The 18,666-nt window shown below is 42.8% G+C and overlaps 1 protein-coding gene across 1 annotated transcript in view; it reads right to left on the bottom strand.

Annotated features, from left to right (window-relative positions):
* CNTNAP2 (contactin associated protein 2) overlaps positions 1 to 18,666 on the bottom strand; it is a 1,678,538-nt gene that overhangs the window by 11,531 nt on the left and 1,648,341 nt on the right. The window contains exon 22 of the mRNA XM_083188543.1: positions 14,542 to 14,769. Within this exon, the coding sequence (XP_083044669.1) occupies positions 14,542 to 14,769 (228 nt within the window). The remainder of the gene's footprint in view (positions 1 to 14,541; positions 14,770 to 18,666) is intronic.

The following is an 18,666-nucleotide window of genomic DNA, read 5'->3' as shown; positions in this document are numbered from 1 at the left end:
ACGGGGCAAGTTATACTCAAGAGGTTCAGCACTCTCGTGTGGACCAGCCGTGTCACCAAAGGGGTGCACCCACAAATACTCTACTGGCTTAATAAACTCTAACACTAGTTAACGCAATTAAGACAATCAATTTATATCAATTTAAGGCAATTTGCAATCACATTAAACTAAAACGCATTCACTATGTCACGTCATATCAATCACAGTGCAATTTAAAGCAACACAAGAATACGACTTTACTGTAAACGGTATTACACTACTGGGTACCCAGTCTTGGTACTAAACACTGTCCCTAGGACAGACCTGTGCACAGGGGTTTGGGAGTTCATTGGAGGCCTCTCCTTGGTCACTGCGCAGTGGACAGACGGAGTGGAATAACCATCCACTTAGTTAGAAGAAGTAACAAAAGTTGGATGGGCGATATTCCGAATAAAGAGAAACTGTAATCGCCTTGATAGAATGAAAAGGCGGTGACACTATCTAGTTCACTCCACAAGATGATGCTGTTGTGGCACTAATGCAGGTCTTTGTGGAGCAGATGCCTTGTTAACACCTTAAAGACTTTTCCTCATGGAACACCTAAATATAGTCAGAGGGTGGTGATGGGGTCCGTGTGGGGTTAACTGAGTCCTTGTGGCTGCTGCCCTGCCCCCTCTGGCTCTCTCTCTCTCGTGCCCCTTCACTTGCCTGGTTGCGCCAATGCCGGGTGCACATTGTCTGCTGTGCGGCTCACACTGGGTGTCTGGTGGGATCAGCCCGGGCTCCTGCTGATGTCCTGGGGCTCCTGCTGATGTCCTGGGACAGGTGGCAGTGAGGCACTTACTTTCTTGTGGCACCGCAATCTGGCACCACTGGTCTACGTCCTCCTTCCCGCGCTGGGTCTTGCGGCGGGTCTCAGGGACTGGATGTATGGCGGTTCTCCCGGCGGCTTGGGGACTGCTGCACGCTGGGGGCCACAAGGCGCACCTTTCCTCTCTGCGCGCTGACGGACCTCCTCCCCGCTCCTGTGTGGCTACACGCCATCCTCTCGTGGCACCGCGACTCGGCCTCTGTTTCCCGGCCGGGGTTGCTGCTGTGGCTGCTGTCGGTGAGTGCGTGCCTCCGGCTCTCTCTCTTAGGCAGCTCTTGCTGCACAGATGCATGGGAAGCAATGCCCTCATCAGTCTGGCATTCTACACATCCTGCCTTATGGTTGAACCAGCTCTGGGCATCAGTAAAACATTTGTGTTTTTGTTTCAGACACAAGAACAAGGATCAAGGAAGTTAAATGGATTGTTCTACTACCAAAGTAACTGATACCCCTTTTACACCGCCGAAATAATCCGGGTTTTTGCCTTGGGGACCTGGGTCAGCGGCGGTGTAAAAGAGGCCAATTCAGGTCCATTTGCACAGTAATCCGACCCAGATCCTGCCCAGGACCAGTAAATGGTCCCAAGCCGGGTTAGGACATCCGAGTAGCTGGGGGAGCCCGAGCATCGCAGGAAGGGGCAGTTAGAGGGGCTGCAGCCCAGTAACTGCTGACCAATCTGGGGGGGGGGTGCTGGCAATGACAGGCGTGTGGCTGGGCGGTGCAGGGAGAGGGGGCGATGGGGCTGAATCCTGCCAGTGAGAGAGGCAGTGGCACCTGAGCCCCCAGCACCAGTGCTCCAGGTTACCAGGGGGAGAGAAAGAGCAGAAGGCAATGCAGAGACTCTCTGTTGACAGGCAGTAGCGGCCAGCGCTGACAAGAAGTAACAGGGCTTAAAGGAGGGTGAGTGATGTACCTCCCACACCAGTGATGGGCAGGTGGTCAGGAAATTTAACTCCCCCTGGGCAAGGAACATGTAATCCCACTGGCTACGAGCATGTAACCCCCTATGGTAACAAGCATGTAACCCCCTATGGTAACAAGCATGTACTGTAATCCCCCCTTGCAACAAGCATGGAACCCCTGGCAGCCCCTGGCATCCATAGGGAAAAGAAGGACTGAACCAGGCTCAGTGTAAACAGCGCAGACCTGGGTAAATGGGTTATGGAGCTGGGTCCGACCCTGGAATCTCCCATATTCGAAGACCAGGGTTCGACCAGGGATTTTGGTGTAAAAGAGGTATGATAGAGATTACCAACTGCTTCAAATAAAACTGCCAAATATGCATTTAAAATATACTAATTACTATAAATGAAATTGGCAAATGCTAGTAATCAGGGAGTGTGGCTGATAAAGTTATTCCAATCAAATCTACGCAATACAAAACTAATCATTCCACAAAGCACAGCAACAAAATATTGTTTCATGAAACACCACTTAAATAAATCTTATTATATAACATTTGCTATCAATAAACTCTAATCAAATTCCCTCTTTATCCCTCTGAGGCCTCTATTTAATTTCCAGATTAGTGCAACTGCAATCAATGTGTACTTTGGGCTCTACTTCATCGGAGACTGGCATAGCCTCCCTGCTTAGGAACGGACATCTATTAATTATATGCTGATTATCTCCTACCACTGCTAAAGCTTTCAGACAGTGCTAGACATGTAACTGAAAGCTTTTCTATGTTCTTCCAGGATCAATGAAGTTTGTTCTTAGTAAGAATGTGCATTTAGATACATCCATTTCCATTAACAAGTCATTCATATGAGTTATACAGAATGACCCTAAAATCTAGCTATATTTTCCATTCAATAGTTCTAAAAATACATTCGCTATAAGTAAATAAAATCCCAACATTGTCAGGGTCATGTAAAAAAATCATGTATGACCCCTTCATAAAAGAAAAAAGAATGATGGCACAGCGCTAATTTGAGGAGGAATAATCACCATGGGATAGCAAATAAGTTTTAATAAAAAAACACAAATTCAATACATAAAAAATACCATATCATATATGTAATAATTTTGATAAAGTGGTCTAACTGTCAGGATAGATTTTGAAGCGGGGGGGATTACTGTGTGGTGGGCATTTAAAGGGGGACTGCTGTGACTTGAGTAGGGAAAGGGGGGGCTACTGTGTGGTGGGCAGTAAAAGGGGGACTGCTGTAAGGTGGGCAGTAAAAGGGGGACTGCTGTAAGGTGGGCAGTGAATAGCAGAGCAGAGAAGGGGGGACAGCAGTAAGGGGAGCAGGGAAGGAGAGACTGCTCTGAGATGGGTAGTGAAAGGGGGACTGCAGGAAGGTGAACAGGGTAGGGGGGACGGCTGTATGGTGGGCAATGAAGGGGGTACTGCTGTAATTTGTGCAGTGAAAGGGGGATTGCTGTGAGGTGGGCAGTAAAGGGAAACTGCTGTGAGGTGGGCAGCGAATACTGCTATGAGGTGGGTAATAAAAGGGGGACTTGCCGATTTTGTGTTCACCTTCTGCAGGAGGGGAAAGCCTGGCTGGTGCAGTGGGGATGTGGCCGGTGGGTAGACAGGGGGATCGGGGGCATGGTTGGTAGGAAGATAGGGATGTGGCAACTAGATTATGGTATTGTGACTCTGCCCCTGCATTACAGCACTTTACAAATAGGCACTGTATAGCGAGTGATGGGGCTGAAATGACGCGATTCAGCACATATCGCGTCATTGGTTCTCTTTGTTTGGAAGGAAAGAAAGGATATTTGGAGGAACTTTTCTGCCACATTTCACGTGCCCCCTCCCTGGGTTCTCTTGTTTATGCTCTGTATTCAAAAACAACACAGCATTGACAATAGATCTGTGGGATAGTATTTTCGGTACTTGTTTCCTAGCACGGCACCCGTCGTATGTGATCGCATACCTTAACTTAAGGTATGCGATGAACACGTCCGACGCGATTTCAGGGCTATTTTTAGCCTTTTCCCCGACAATTAAAAAATCGCGTCCATCGCATGCCTTAAGTTAAGGCATGCATTGCAACCGATGCGATGGACGCGATTTAACATAGGGAACAATGTTAAATGGGCCAATGGACCCAATTTTTCATTGTATACCCACCCTTATGGGTATTTTGACATGGCAAATGCCCCCCCCCCATTGTTAACGCCACCCCACGATGAACGCGATAGATAGCGTGGCGAGCGCAGCGAGCCCGCGAGGAGCGGCGGTACGCGTCCTCCGACCTTTTCATACCCCCACTATCCACGTCGGCGTGGAGTTGATCTCATATAGTGTGGCGAGCCCGAAGCGTGGCGAGCGCAGCGGGCCCCGCGAGGGGACGCGTAATACCTGTGAAGTAATGCGTGTGCGCTCGCCACGCTTCGGGCTCGGACCATTTCACATTGATTCCAATTTAAAAATCGCGTTGATCGCATCGCATGCAATTTGGTTGCATGCAATGCGATCGACACGATTTTTTAGCACTTGATGGATACAATCTTGATCGCAGGCGCCGTGCTAGGAAACAAGTACCATATTTTCTTGTGAATGGATATGTAAAACCATTTCTTCTTCTATTATTTCCTCACTGGTCCAGTAGTTAAATGTATTTTCAATTTGCATAGACTACAAAACAGGAGATATTTGACCTATACATGCTATCCCAGCAGTCTTTCCTAGGACTATTACGAATCAATGATGGGTAAAATAAACCTCAGATTGTTCAATTTCCTGGAAAATGGAGAAGCTAATGGTAATTCTTATAACTGATCTGTTATAGTTCCTAGTTATATTCCGGGTGAATTCCTAGTGTTTTGGCACTAATCACTGTATAATGTAGTTGACAACAGTTTACCACTGAACCTCACACTTCACTTCTAATTGTGTTTTGACTTCTATTTGTGTTTTGCTAAAAATAAAACCAGACTAATGTTCTCTGATGATCCATGTGATTGTTTGTATAAACTAACTCAGTGATTCTCAAACTTGGCCCTTAACCCTTTGAGTGCTAGTGTTGCTGTGAGAGAGCCTCAAAATATACGCAAAAAATGGCAGCATCGCTCACAGTAACTGTTCGTAGAGTATAAAAAAATACAAATGCAGCCAATAAGTCAATTAATTAAGGTTTAGTTAAATATTGCACAAAAAAAAGAACTGCCGCTGTGAGCGACACTGGCATTTTTAGCAGATATTTTGAGGATCCGGTCAATCAGCTCCTACCTGTCATTATTCAAACCAAGCCTGTGACTTCACAGTTACGAGCTGATTGGCTGGTGATAAAAAACAGACACTTTATCACTTTACCGAGCTTAATAAATCTGCCTCTGAATCTTAATTTTGGATTTTTTGAATAATCATACCATTTTTTTTTATCTAAACCCTGAAATTCAGGAATACAAACAGAATTCTTAACCGTGGGAAGATCAAAACCAGCACTGTTTTGGCCAACTTGCGATTAAACAGACATAAATCAACTAGAAAAGCTTGACTTTCATTAACCTATCAATTGGTCCTCACAGAAAATATTGGCAAATTCAGTATAGTATCGCAGATATCGGTAAAAAATATACAGTATATCTTAATGACTGTATAGCCCTTTTTTGCGCTATCCAGTCATTAGGATATACTGTATATTTATATATATACTGTATATGCAACCTTTGCATTGGCATAAAATAAAATGCATGACTGAACTGAAATGTATGATTACAGCCACCAACTTTTGGGAGGTTTGGGTTTATAGCCAGGCCATGGGCTAAGGGTGGATGAATAACTGCCCTCATTTAATCAGCCAAAATATTACAGACAATTATATTTATACCCATAATGGTAATTTCATTTTGAATAACCCATTTATTTAGTAGAGATGATATACAGGGGAGTGCACACAGTATTCCCAATTCACAGTATGGCATACAGGGACCTCAGTTCATATTATGCCACATATTGTGCACCCATTTCATTTTATGCCATACTTCATATTGTGCCACATTAAAGCAGAAGCATCACTTACCTTAATGACACCTAATGCGATGATGATTAGTCTGTGCAGTAAAAAAGGGGGCATAGCTTCATGGGAGGTGTGGCTTCATGTCCCAACCAAGCTTTTGTTACTCTGGGGGTCCGGGACATGCAACTGTGACAAGGAAGGTGGCCTCCTTCAGCTATGGGCCCCATAGTAGATGCATTCCCACACCTATTAGGTGTGGGAATGGGCTATGCCCTTCTACATGGGTGCTGGATGGGGTCCCGACAGTTGGGATCCAGACAGGCATTCACCCGACGTTGGGATCCCGACTGTCAAAACACAGACAGCCGGCTTCCCGACAGCCGTCGGCTAATTTCCCTCGTGGGGGTCCACGACCCCCATAGAGGGAGAATAGAATAGGTGGCGAGCGTACCTGACTGTCGGACCCCTATACCACACTACATATTAGTGAAGTATATATACATGACAATAATATAATTTTTTTGTTTGTTTCAATTTGCATGCAGCACTGACGGTTAAAGGTTCTGCAGAATACAAAATTAGTAAGTAACGAGCATTATGAGTTGGTTGTATTGTTGCTTTTTATGGATAGTCATCAAAATTGGAAATATTGCCACAATCATAAAGTGACTATGACAACAGCTAATTCTGCTCTAGAGGTCATGCGAGGTTGGATCTGATGTTAGGAGTCAACTCTGCTACTAGGAATGGGCCACTATTACCAATTATTACTGTACATTTTTACAATATTGTGTGAAATACTCAAATTATAAATATTTTGCTTTCCCTTATAATAAATAGCTTATCTGTACAGAATACATTAACCCCTTCCCGACATTTGACGTACATGTACGTCATGGTCGGGAAGTACTTCCCGACATTTGACGTACATGTACGTCATGGCTTTAAACTGTCACTGCGTCTATAGATGCAGTGACAGTTAGGTGATGTCTGCTGTCCCTGACAGCAGACATCCCCCCTCGCCGCCCAGGGGGGGCAGGGGTGCCCCCCCCGGTCGGCGATCGCTGTGATTGGCTGTTCAAATCTGAACAGCCATTCACAGCGTTTCCTGTGTTACCGGCGGCTAAGCCGCTCGGTAACACAGGGATCGGTGGTGATCGGTGCTGTCAAGTACAGCACCGATCACCACCGATGTGCAGCCCTCCCCTCGCACCCGCCGGGCACTCACCCGGCAGCAGCTCCCCCGGCTCCCCCGGCAGTGTCAGGAGCGCACGCAGCGCTGCCCTCCTCCCCCCTCCCCCCCGCAGCAGCAGCAGCAGCATCAAGCTGCAAAAAAAGTTAAATATTAGTAAAATTAAAAATATATGTACTGAATAAATATATATATATATATATATATACACACACACACATATATATATATATATATATGTGTGTGTGTATATATATGTATATATATATATATATATACACATATATATATATATATATATATATGTGTGTGTGTGTGTGTGTGTGTGTGTATATATATATATATATATATATATATATATATAGAAAGATATTCCCGACATATGACGTATATATACGTCATGGTCGGGAGGTACTTCCCGACCGAAGACGTATATATACGTCATGGTTTTAAACTGTCACCGCGTCTATAGACGCGGTGACAGTTTGGAGATGTCTGCTGTCCCTGACAGCAGACATCCCCCCTCGCGGCGATCGCTGCGATTGGCTGTTCAAATGTGAACAGCCAATTGCAGCGTTTTCTGTGTTACCGGCGGCTAAGCCGCTCGGTAACACAGTGATCGGTGGTGATCGGTGCTGTTAAGTACAGCACCGATCACCACCGATCGCCAGCCCCCCCCATCCCACCCGGCAGCCCCCCCTCCCACCCACCCGGCTGCCGCAGCGCCAGCACCCCTCCCAACCCCCCACCAGCCGCAGCGCCAGCCCCCCTCCCAAAGCTGGTGACCAAAATGGGGTCACATGTGGGGGGGTTCCACTGTATTGGTGCTTCGGGGGTCTTGCTAATGCGACATAGCACCCACCATTCATTCCACCACCAAATATCACTCCTTCCCTTCTGAGTCCTGCCATGCACCCAACTGGTATTTTTTGGTCACATGTGAGGCATTGCCGTACTCGGGAGAAATTGGGGCACAGATTTTGGGGTGCTTTGTCTCCTTCATTCCTTGTGAAAATGAAAAATTTTGAGCCAGATCTGCATTTTTGTGTAAAAAATTACATTTTTTTACACAAAAATGCAGTTCTGGCTCAAAATTTTTCATTTTCACAAGGAATGAAGGAGACAAAGCACCCCAAAATCTGTGCCCCAATTTCTCCCGAGTACGGCAATGCCTCACATGTGACCAAAAAATACCAGTTGGGTGCATGGCAGGACTCAGAAGGGAAGGAGTGATATTTGGATTTTGCAGCACAGATTCTGGTTGAATGACCCCCGAAACACCCATACAGTGGAACCCCCCCACAAGTGACCCCATTTTGCAAACTACACCCTTCAGGGAATTCATCTAGGGGTATAGTGTACATTTCAAACCCCCAGGGGTTTCACCAATTTTGATACAACTGAGCTGTGAAAATGAAAAATAATTTTTTTTCATTTTCACAGCCCAGTTGTACCACAATTGGTGAAACCCCTGGGGGTTTGAAATGTACACTATACCCCTAGATGAATTCCCTGAAGGGTGTAGTTTGCAAAATGGGGTCACTTGTGGGGGGGTTCCTAACTTTTAGCATCTTATGGTGCCTAGAAACCTACATGGTGCCTAAAAAATTATCTCATAAAAAGGAGGCTCCAAAATCAAGTAGGTGCTCCTTCTATTATGAAGCCTGTGGTTTGGTCAACGTGCACACTAGGGCCACATATAGGATATTTATGAAAACAAAAGAATTGGGGGAATCAATTTTTAGTCACATTTCTCTAGTAAAATCTGCTGTGTTCCTTAGAAAAATGTATTAAAATTGAAAATCTGCAAAAAAATGAAATTTTGAAATTTCACCTACACTTTGTTTTAATTCCTGTGAAACACCTAAAGGGTTAACAAACTTCCAAAATGCTGTTTTGAATACTGTGAGGGGTGCAGTTTTTGAAATGGCATCATTTATGGGGGTGTCTCACATACAAGTCCCTCAAAGTCACATCAGAACTGAACTGGTCCCTAAAAAAATCAGTGTTTGAAATTTTCTTGAAAATTTGAGAATTTGCTATTCATATTTTAAGCCTCCTAGTGTCCAAAAAAATGAAAATGAGGTTGAAATAATGATGGCAACATAAAGTATACATATGGTCTATGTTAGTTATTAACTATTTTGAGTGGTAAGATTATTTGTCTCACAAGCAGAAAATTTAACATTTTGCAAATCGCAAAATTTTCCATTTTTTTCTGACATTTTGGTATTTTTCACAAAAAAACACAGACTGTATCGACGAAAATTTACCACTAACTTGAAGTACAATGTGTCACGAAAAAACAATCTCAAAATCACTGGGATAAGTAAAAGCAAAAAAAAGTTATCCCCACTTAAGTGATACATGTCAGATTTGAAAAAAAGGGCTCTGTCAGGAACGCAAAAACTGGCTCTGTCAGGAAGGGGTTAATGACATTTTCCCTGACCATTGATTCCATATTACTTTTCTTATGTTTTCGGGTGCACAGGCTTTTATAACAATGAGAACTTTTGATGGAGATGTTGGGTCTGCTTCGTGATACAGTAATGGAAGAAAAAATATATCAGATCCATTGTAAATTCATGACTTCTCCATTTCCTAAGATTACAATTACAAGAAATCATACTGCCATTGAATTATCATTGTTTAGAAAGGTGGCATAGACCTACGACCTTATTCTAATTTGTTCGCTCTGCCGCGAGTTCCTCACAGGAAAGCTATGTTTGCCTTTTGTTGTGCATGCGCTGGGTGCGAATGGGCATGGCAAACTACAAGTTTGCCATCCCATTCGCACCCACCAGTGTGGGCAGGGGGTGGGCGTGGATGGGAGGGCCCAGCGTTTCATGGGTGCTGGGTGTTCCCATGATAATGAGGCAGCGAGGAATCATCGGATGTCAGCTGCCCGCCCTGTCCTCGTACAGGGCGCATGCAAAGCTAAGGCATCTGAGTGAATTTGGCGTGCGAGCAGCATTAACCCCTTGAGTGGTATGCTCAGAAATTTTCCGGGCTCAGCTGCGCTGCCGCAGCGGGCTGTCCCGGAAAATGTCCTGGCATACCACTAATATACAATAGGTGCGCGCCAGTGGTGTCCAGGTGTGCACCACTGGCGCAGCACCTCTAGAGCCCACCCCCGTCACAACCATGCAGTCCCCCCATCACCTTTGCTGCAGCGATCATTACGCCTGAGCTCCCCTGACATCCCCCAGCCTGCTGCCGACGTCACTGCTGAATGTGACAGGCGGCCGGCTAAGGCAGCGGGGACAGTGGCAGCAGGGAAGCTCCGGCGTACTAACGCCGGAGCAGAGGTGAGGGAGGCGGGGCTTCCAACTTCCTGTGGTGGGTTTTGCTGGGGCAGGACAAACCTGCCCTGGTAGGTATGTCCTGCCCCAGCAAAACCCACCACTTAAGGGGTTAATCCATATGCAACACAACGATCTTTGCAGCGTTGCGTGTGGATCAGCATAACCTCCTGTTTGACGATCATTTCCGAAATTGTTCCACTGTTCCGTGCGAGCCTGGAAAGTGTTTGCATAAATCTGCTTGGAGGAGAAAGTCATTCCAAGACAGTTCTTACAGCCCAGTCAACCACAGAATATGTAAATATAATCAGTCTAAGCTAATTTACTGTGTCTAATTAACAAAGAAAAATGACTGTGTTGGCAGAGTACCAAGCAGGAAACACCACGATTGTGGCTGCCAATAGACTATAAAGGAACATTCTTATTTTTTGCTTCATAAGGAAATAACTGCTCTGGATAGCATGTCATTCCAAGTGTTATATAGCGGAATTATTTATTATCAGGAGCTAATAAATACACCGCAGGGCAACACATTGACCACTCAATGGAAGTGAGTACACTGATATTTGTAGATGACATCACGTTATAACCTTGAATTTTGAGCATTTTTCAGATGTGATCCTCTGCACATGCGATGTATAATGTTGTGTGTGCTGATGCTTCATAAGCAGATGAGTTACGACGCAGAGACCCAACCGAGCTACCTGATCGCATGGACGTCTATTATTTTTTTCTGCTGCTCTCTATATTTAATCGTGTACTACATTTTCATTAGAATTAATCACATTTTAGCCGAAATTCATCAGAAAATACAACTATCCCAGATTATCTGCAGATTGCACATAAGCAGATTTGGGCAACTGATGGTTCATCTACATAAGTGCTGGAGCATGACGGGCGGCTATTACTGACAGCTGACAGCCCCTCCTTGTCTCCTGGGAGCACGTGCAGTAAGAGTAAGACACTATCTAGCCCTGACCCTGAAGCTAATGGGTATAGTTAGCATGCCTGGCATAATGGGGTGTACAGTACTGCAATTTCAAATAATAGTGGCTGTTAATATAATGGAAGAAACTGCTGGTTATAATGATGCTGGATATTAGCAATTATAATAAGGATGAGTGCTGATGACTGTAATAGTGCTGGGGACTTCCTCTGATTATAATAGCTGGATATATTGTTTGGCAGCAATGTCTATTACAGAGGAAAAAAACCTTCTGTGCTTTGGATCCCAGGCAAGTTATGATTTTTGGGCAAACATTCTCAGCCAATCAACATCTACTAGTAATAGCTCACAAAAAAAAAAGTCAATCAAAAAGTTTAAAATAATTAGCTTTTACATTATATATTTTATTATGTTATGATTGCTATTTTATGATTACTTTTGGCATGTTATTTGGTATTGTATTTTAAGAGGATATTTTGTTCAATAAAAAAAACTATATTGTTTACAGTTTTTAGATCTCATTTGTTGACAAACTTCAAATGATACAATTCTACCCAATTAATTTAGAAGCTCATTACTGCTCATACTGTACATATATATATATATATATATATATATATATATATATATATATATATATATATATATATATATAGAGAGAGAGAGAGAGAATTTTTGAAAGGAGGGCACTCACCAATTCGCAGAAATTTTTTTCTTATTTATTCAATTCATTAAAATATTGAACCTTACATAGGCCCTTATTCTGATCGGTGCGGATATTCCCGCATTCTTACGGTGCGGTCCGCACGCCACGGTGTTTTGCCGCGTGCGGCCATCGTCCGTAGAAACGCCCACGTGTCCTCCGCATTCGGACGGACTCACTCTTTAAGAACAGGGCGTGTTTACGGACGACATACAAACCATGCGTGTGCGGGAGAAACACTCCGATTCGGCACGGTATTACAGAGTATTACAGTGTATGCTCGGGAATACCGCATCCGAACGGGAGCCAAGCGGTGCTACCGCACGTAAGCGGAGTATTTACGCCAAACAACCCACTATGAAGTATCTTCTGCTATACATCACATGACCCACTTATTCAATTACCTATCCTCATAAAAAACTGCTTATTTGGAATTGGAATCAATTAGATTCCAATATATCCTTACAAGCATGCCTAACACATGCATTGCACACATTAACCCTTACAGCAATTGAAGTGCAATGGTTTCAATTAAAGCACTGACAAGCGTCCTATTAGTGAGTAATGAGTAAAGGAGTAGATTCTATTGGGTTCAGGTGTTAATGGTTGTAGTCATTAGGCGTACGTTCGCCTACCGCATGAACGAGTGGTGTACGCAAAGCAATAGTACACTTGTGGACACCGCACATTTCTGCCCTTTTTGATCGCGTGCATTCGGAGTGGTTTCCGAATGTACGCCCCCCAACATAAGTGTACTCCCCCGTGTCCGCCCATGTTTCCGCCCCGTTTTGCCCACTTTGAAACTACGCCCATGTGCCATTCCGCATGACGCCCATAATACGCCCATATTTCCCGACTGATTGCGGGCAACAGTTTTGGACGGGATTTTGCCGAACTGGTACGGAGTCTAGGCGTGGCACATGCGCGTTGCGTTCTCCACGCATGCGCAGACGGCGAAAAGACGCGATCCGTAAGAATGCGGTAAAGTCCGCGTCAATCAGAATAAGGGCCATAGTCGTCAACGTTTCGGTCCGCATTTCAGACCTTCTTCAAGATTGACAGTATAGCAACAAGAGATCATACTCCAACAGAGGTCTCTGTTGGAGTATGATCTCTTGTTGCTATACTGTCAGTCTTGAAGAAGGTCTGAAATGCGGACCGAAACATTGACGACTATGTAAGGTTCAATATTTTAATGAATTGAATAAATAAGAAAAAATTTTCTGCGAATTGGTGAGTGCCCTCCTTTCAAAAATTCTATATTGTGGACTTGTGCCTTGGAGTGAGCACTATCGTGATGAACCATTGAATTGTGTGCGGATTCCAATGCATATATATATATATATATATATATATATATATATATATGCAGTTTAGAACTGTAATACCAAAAGGGACACTAAAATGAAAGTTTGCAAAAACTAATTGTAGTTGTTTGCTGTATGTGGATAGCGGAAGTTAAATCATTGCCATCCACTTGTTATACAGGAAGTGTTTGTTATACAAGAAGCAAGTGTTTGTTACACTGCAGGTAGTAAAGTCACACTTCTGTGGCGATTTGCACATAGACCAATTTCTACTAATTTTGATGTTTTTTTATTTATGCACTTTGTATAATGCTTAGAAAAATCAACATGGCTTTCTACGTAACACATAAATTTAGGGACTGGAAATCATGACGGGATTATCATGATGTTGTGCTGGTTGACTGTTCACGCTTTGAAGTAGTGCAAATTTTACTCAAAATTATACTTTCCCAATTACAAAATAAATGTTAACAATTCCTATTGATAATACAATTTCCTATGCCCACAGTTTTTAGAGCCTACAATGGCCACACTGCTTTGGTTGTGTCTTTGTGTAAATGCCCATCATTTTATCTGTTCCATAATTCAAACCCCAAAGCCTATTTCTTAGGAGTGCAAGTGTTTTCATTTTACAATTATAAGCCAAATTCAGGTTATGATGCATTTGATTGTAAGCTCCACTGGCGCAGGGATTGATGTGAACGGTAAACATTTTTTGTAAAGCTCTCTGTCTGCTTCATATAAATAACTGGTAATAAATAAATAATAAATAGAATGATTGTAAGCAGCACACATGTAGCATGGTAACATTTGAGATGGGTACACACTAGAGCGATGGGCATTCCTCAGCAGGGATTGCCCATACACACTGGCACAATCTTAATGAAGGACAGTGTGCAGTTGGTTCTCCACGACGGACCTCCGGTCCCTCTGCTTCCATATCCCCTCTCCTCACAGAGATGGCTGTGCTGTCAATCACTGCTGTTCTGTCAGCCTGGTCGCACCCAGAGCACAGCGGCCAAAGACATAAGCAACTACTGGGGGAAAGCCAAAACGTAGCCCCATACCATTCAATCTTAAAAAATCCAGACAATTTCTTAGAGTTTTTTTGAAAAAATATTAGCCAGGTAAATGGTTAAACAGCAAAACTGACAAAAATTATAATTACATTCAAATTAAAAATGGAACAAGTACATTACAATTAAATAATAGTTATAAAGCTATTTAAAAAAAAAAAACATATAAAGTGCTATTATTATATTATAGTTTTCAGGGCTAAAATGTCTACATATTTTTTCTTTATACATGAATAATAATCTTGTAGTTACCTGAGTTTAAATGCCAGGGATTATTGTCAGATGCCATTTGAGGGATAGTAAGCGGTGATGCACCACAGTTCGATTCCACTAGTTCTCCTACTACTTGCACCTGGGAATTATTTCGGGACCGTAAGGCTAGCTTGAGTGGGGCGATGAGGTTGAACTGGACTCTGGACAGGCAGCCACTGAAGCCTGGAGTGTTATATGACTGGATATCCTGGTCTATCGTCCCGGTCTCTGGAGACAAAGAAGAATATTGATGTATCAGCAAGTCACTGCATTTCAGAGGATGTATAGAAAATTTAGCTCTGTAGTGGTCAATCTTGTCTGACAGAAAGAATTAAGTGGATGCGGCTGCATTGTCTGCATTGCAGATCACGGAGACAATAATCAGATAAAGATTATTTGGTAAACAGCCAAATAAAATCTACCATCATACCATGCACCCATCTCAGCCATTAGCACCTGGTGTATCAGTGATGCAGCTTCTGTGTACAGTAGGGATGGGGAACCATTGGCCCTCCAGCTGTTGTTGCACTACACATTCCAGCATGCCCTGCAGCAATTTTTTTTTAGAAACATTTTTATTTCATTTTTCACAAATGAATGCAAAATTTAGAAGTACAATTACAGAAGTACAATTTGACGTTGAGATACATGTACAGATTATTGTAACAAATTACAGTGCATATAATTCTACCTAACTTAATGTATCTCATTGGAGCAAAAAACGAAGTACTATTCCTATAAAATATTATGCATAAAAGGGAAAATGGGGGAGGGAGTTTTAGGAAGACAGGACAAGACTTTGGGGTCTAAGCATCTTATTTATTTTATAAACTAATAAAATAAAGGCTGAGAAAAAAAAAAAGATATTTTCTTAGGGGTTTCATGATAATTGTCTGAATGAAAACCATGCGGTCAATTCAAAAAGTTTTTAAATGTATTTTTGTGTATGCCCGGCAACAATTTTACCATGGCCAAATAGAAAAACAGGGCATGCTGGGATGTGTAGTTCAACAGTTGGATGATTCTCCATCCCTGTTGTACAGAATACTGACAGTACTATTCACATGGAATCCTGCTTATATGGACAGAATAGTGTCCAGTTATGCAGAATGGAGTCTGAAACATAAAACATCCAGTATTAATAAACATCACACTGGCAGCTCAATCTATTTCTGTCTCCAAATATCTGATCCAATTTTGACGTGGGTATTATGCTGATGGTATGTGACAATCAAGGTTCTGTACAAGTGCAATTTGATTTTCTGTGGTTAAGTGATAACCTTTTGCATGCAACTGTGAAGACCGATCTTCATAGAATTAAGCAGATCAAAGGCATTTCAAAGTGAAAAGCGGCAACTGCGGTCGATAGCTGGGTCTGGCTCCTCTGAAGCATGACTTCTTCTGACCTTGCTGGAATTAGCAGTGAACCGCAGACAGGAACCATAATACCAGCCCACAATGTCTCTTCCCTTGTGATATTTAAGTAAATAAGAAGCTATAGCAAAGTCAATTCATTTAGCAGTCACACCAAAGTTGGAGAGCCATGAGACATGAAACACTTTCATTAGAGTGCAGAACCTGTTAATGAATATTGAGCTTTAAACAAAGACACAGCGGAGCTAGCACTACTCTATGGATGGAAATTCTCTTAATTTAAATAGTTCAGTCAATAATGAGTAGTAAGGTATTGCTCCTTTACCTCAGAGCTCAAATCCACACAAGTGATGGGCTAATACATACATTATCAGAGATAGAACCTAGATTAAAGGAGTTGAAGATTCTCACTTTAAACTGTGGTCAGGTCTGGATTGCCCATCTGGCACTTTGGGCAAGTGCTAGAAGGGTCAATGTGCAAGTCTCGCCACACAGAGATATTGGCAGGCAAAGCAGCACAAACCAATTGGCTGCCCAGCGCCTGGAGACAAGGTCTGGCCAAGCAGCTGTGCTTCCTGGTGCTCTGCACAGCCACCCCACACACACTGAAACACAGGGGCGTGCCAAGAAGCCACATCCCTCTTGGCCATGCACACCACCATTAAGTAGTAGTAGTAGTACGTTTATTTATAAGGCGCCGCAAAGTGTCCGCAGCGCCGTACATAGCAAACAAAAAAAACAAATTACAAGGTAACGTACAGGGTGTGTTGAAAGATACAATATAAATAGGGGTATAGCTGGTAGAACTAAAATCAGCATCAGTTCAGAAGTAGGTGTCAAAATTGTCAAGGAGACTGAAGATGAAGTAGAGGAAGGGAAGAACAGGACAGGAGCACAGGTGAGGTAATGAGGTAGGGTGAGTACGTGAGGAAGGAGGGCCCTGCTCATAAGAGTTAACATACTAAAAATAGGTGGGTGGACGAACGAAATACAATAGGATAAGTAGGAACGGAGGGGAACGGAGGCAGGATAGGAGGATCAAAAGAGGTTAGGAGGAGGGATAGGCTAGTCGAAAAAAGTGGGTTTTGAGGGAGCGCTTGAAGGAGGTAAGGGAATCAGATAGCCTGATGGGTGGCGGGAGGTTGTTCCAGTGCAGGGGGGCAGCGCGAGAGAAATCTTGGACACGGGAGTGGGAGGAGGTGATTAGGTGAGAGGTCAGTCGGCGGTCAGCGATGGAGCGAAGAGGACGGGAGGGAGTGTGGATAGAGATCAGCTCTGCTAGGGCAGTGGTTCCCAAACTGTGCGCCAATTAAGAATATGTGGGTAAACAGAAATTAATCATGTTTCTCACCACATAAGTGGACCTAAGGAAAACATTTAAATCACAACTTTTTTAATATTTTTCCTGAAATTAGTAACATTTGGCCTAAGGGTGCCGTGAAAAAAATTCTGATACTTTAGGGTGCTGTGATTCAAAAAGTTTGGGAACCACTGTGCTAGGGGCATTGTACAGCCACAGTCCTTCTCTGATTTGTGTCCACCATTTACAATATCTTTATTGTTATACTTTGTAACTTATGGGGAATCTTCTTTCTCCTCCATTCCCGTGTAAAAAACACTATATAATATTCTCATAAATTGGATAGAGACAAAAGGCGTAACATATGTTAGGATAGGAGTAACATATTATAGACATATTATGATAGGAATAACATATTAAAGAGCTTTTTAAATATACATGATTTTTCATTTCAAACACCCAAGTAGGGTGATGTTTCATTTTGATAAGGAGGGCCTTGTAAGGTGGAATAATCTTAACTGGGTCTCTGTAATCAGGGCCGGCGCCACCACTAGGCAAATCTAGGCATTTGCCTAGGGCGCCGGCCACTGGAGGGCGGCATTTTATAGTGGGGTATAAAATAAAATATGGATACTACAGTATGGCTTAAAATGAACTGGAGGCACTACAATGTGGCATTATGAATTGAGAAGACTTCAATGTGACATGTACTGTATGCAATATATGGCATCATTTGATGTGAATTGGGAGCACTGTGTGTCTGTGTGTTCTGGCAGCACATCAATGTGGCATATTGTGAATAAGGGCACTCTTATGGGGCGCACAATGAAAAAGAGCAGTACTATAGGACATAAATTAACTGTGGCAATACTATCGGGCACATAAATATGCAAGGGCACTACTATGGGAAAAAAGATTAGGGTGGAGGCTCTTTTAAAATATTGTTATAGTTACGCCATTGGTGAGAAGCAAATATGGCACCATTGTTCTTTCATATATTGGGACATTTGATACATTAATTCTAATATTACCTTTATACCAGTAAGTAACATTATGAAATATATAGATTATGGTGAAGCATCTTTGATTTAAAAAATAGATAAAATACCATCTATTTAACATATGTTATTCCAGAGCCTTTGTATTTAAATATATCTATTCATTCTCATGCAGTTTGTGTAGTATTGTATTTTTGTATTTGCTCATATTTTTAAATTTAATGTAAGTTTTTTTTTTCATGCAAGCATTGTGTTTCTTTCATGGTTACATTATTGTCTTGCAAATTTGCTGATGTGTTTTTGTCTTGAGGAGACTATGCATTTCCCTGAGGCAGCTGTGTAACACATCAATAGTAAGTCTATGGTTGTTAGCACTGGATATGCATTTTCTTTGTGAAACAGGCAACAAAAAGAATTCCATGGTGGGAAAGCATAAAGGTTCTCCTAATTGTA

Source organism: Crinia signifera, chromosome 5, assembly GCF_055691185.1.
Source record: "Crinia signifera chromosome 5, ASM5569118v1, whole genome shotgun sequence".
NCBI classification, from domain to species: domain Eukaryota; kingdom Metazoa; phylum Chordata; class Amphibia; order Anura; family Myobatrachidae; genus Crinia; species Crinia signifera.
The sequence above is the reverse complement of the archived record's forward strand: the minus strand, read 5'-3'. Positions and strand labels throughout refer to the sequence as shown.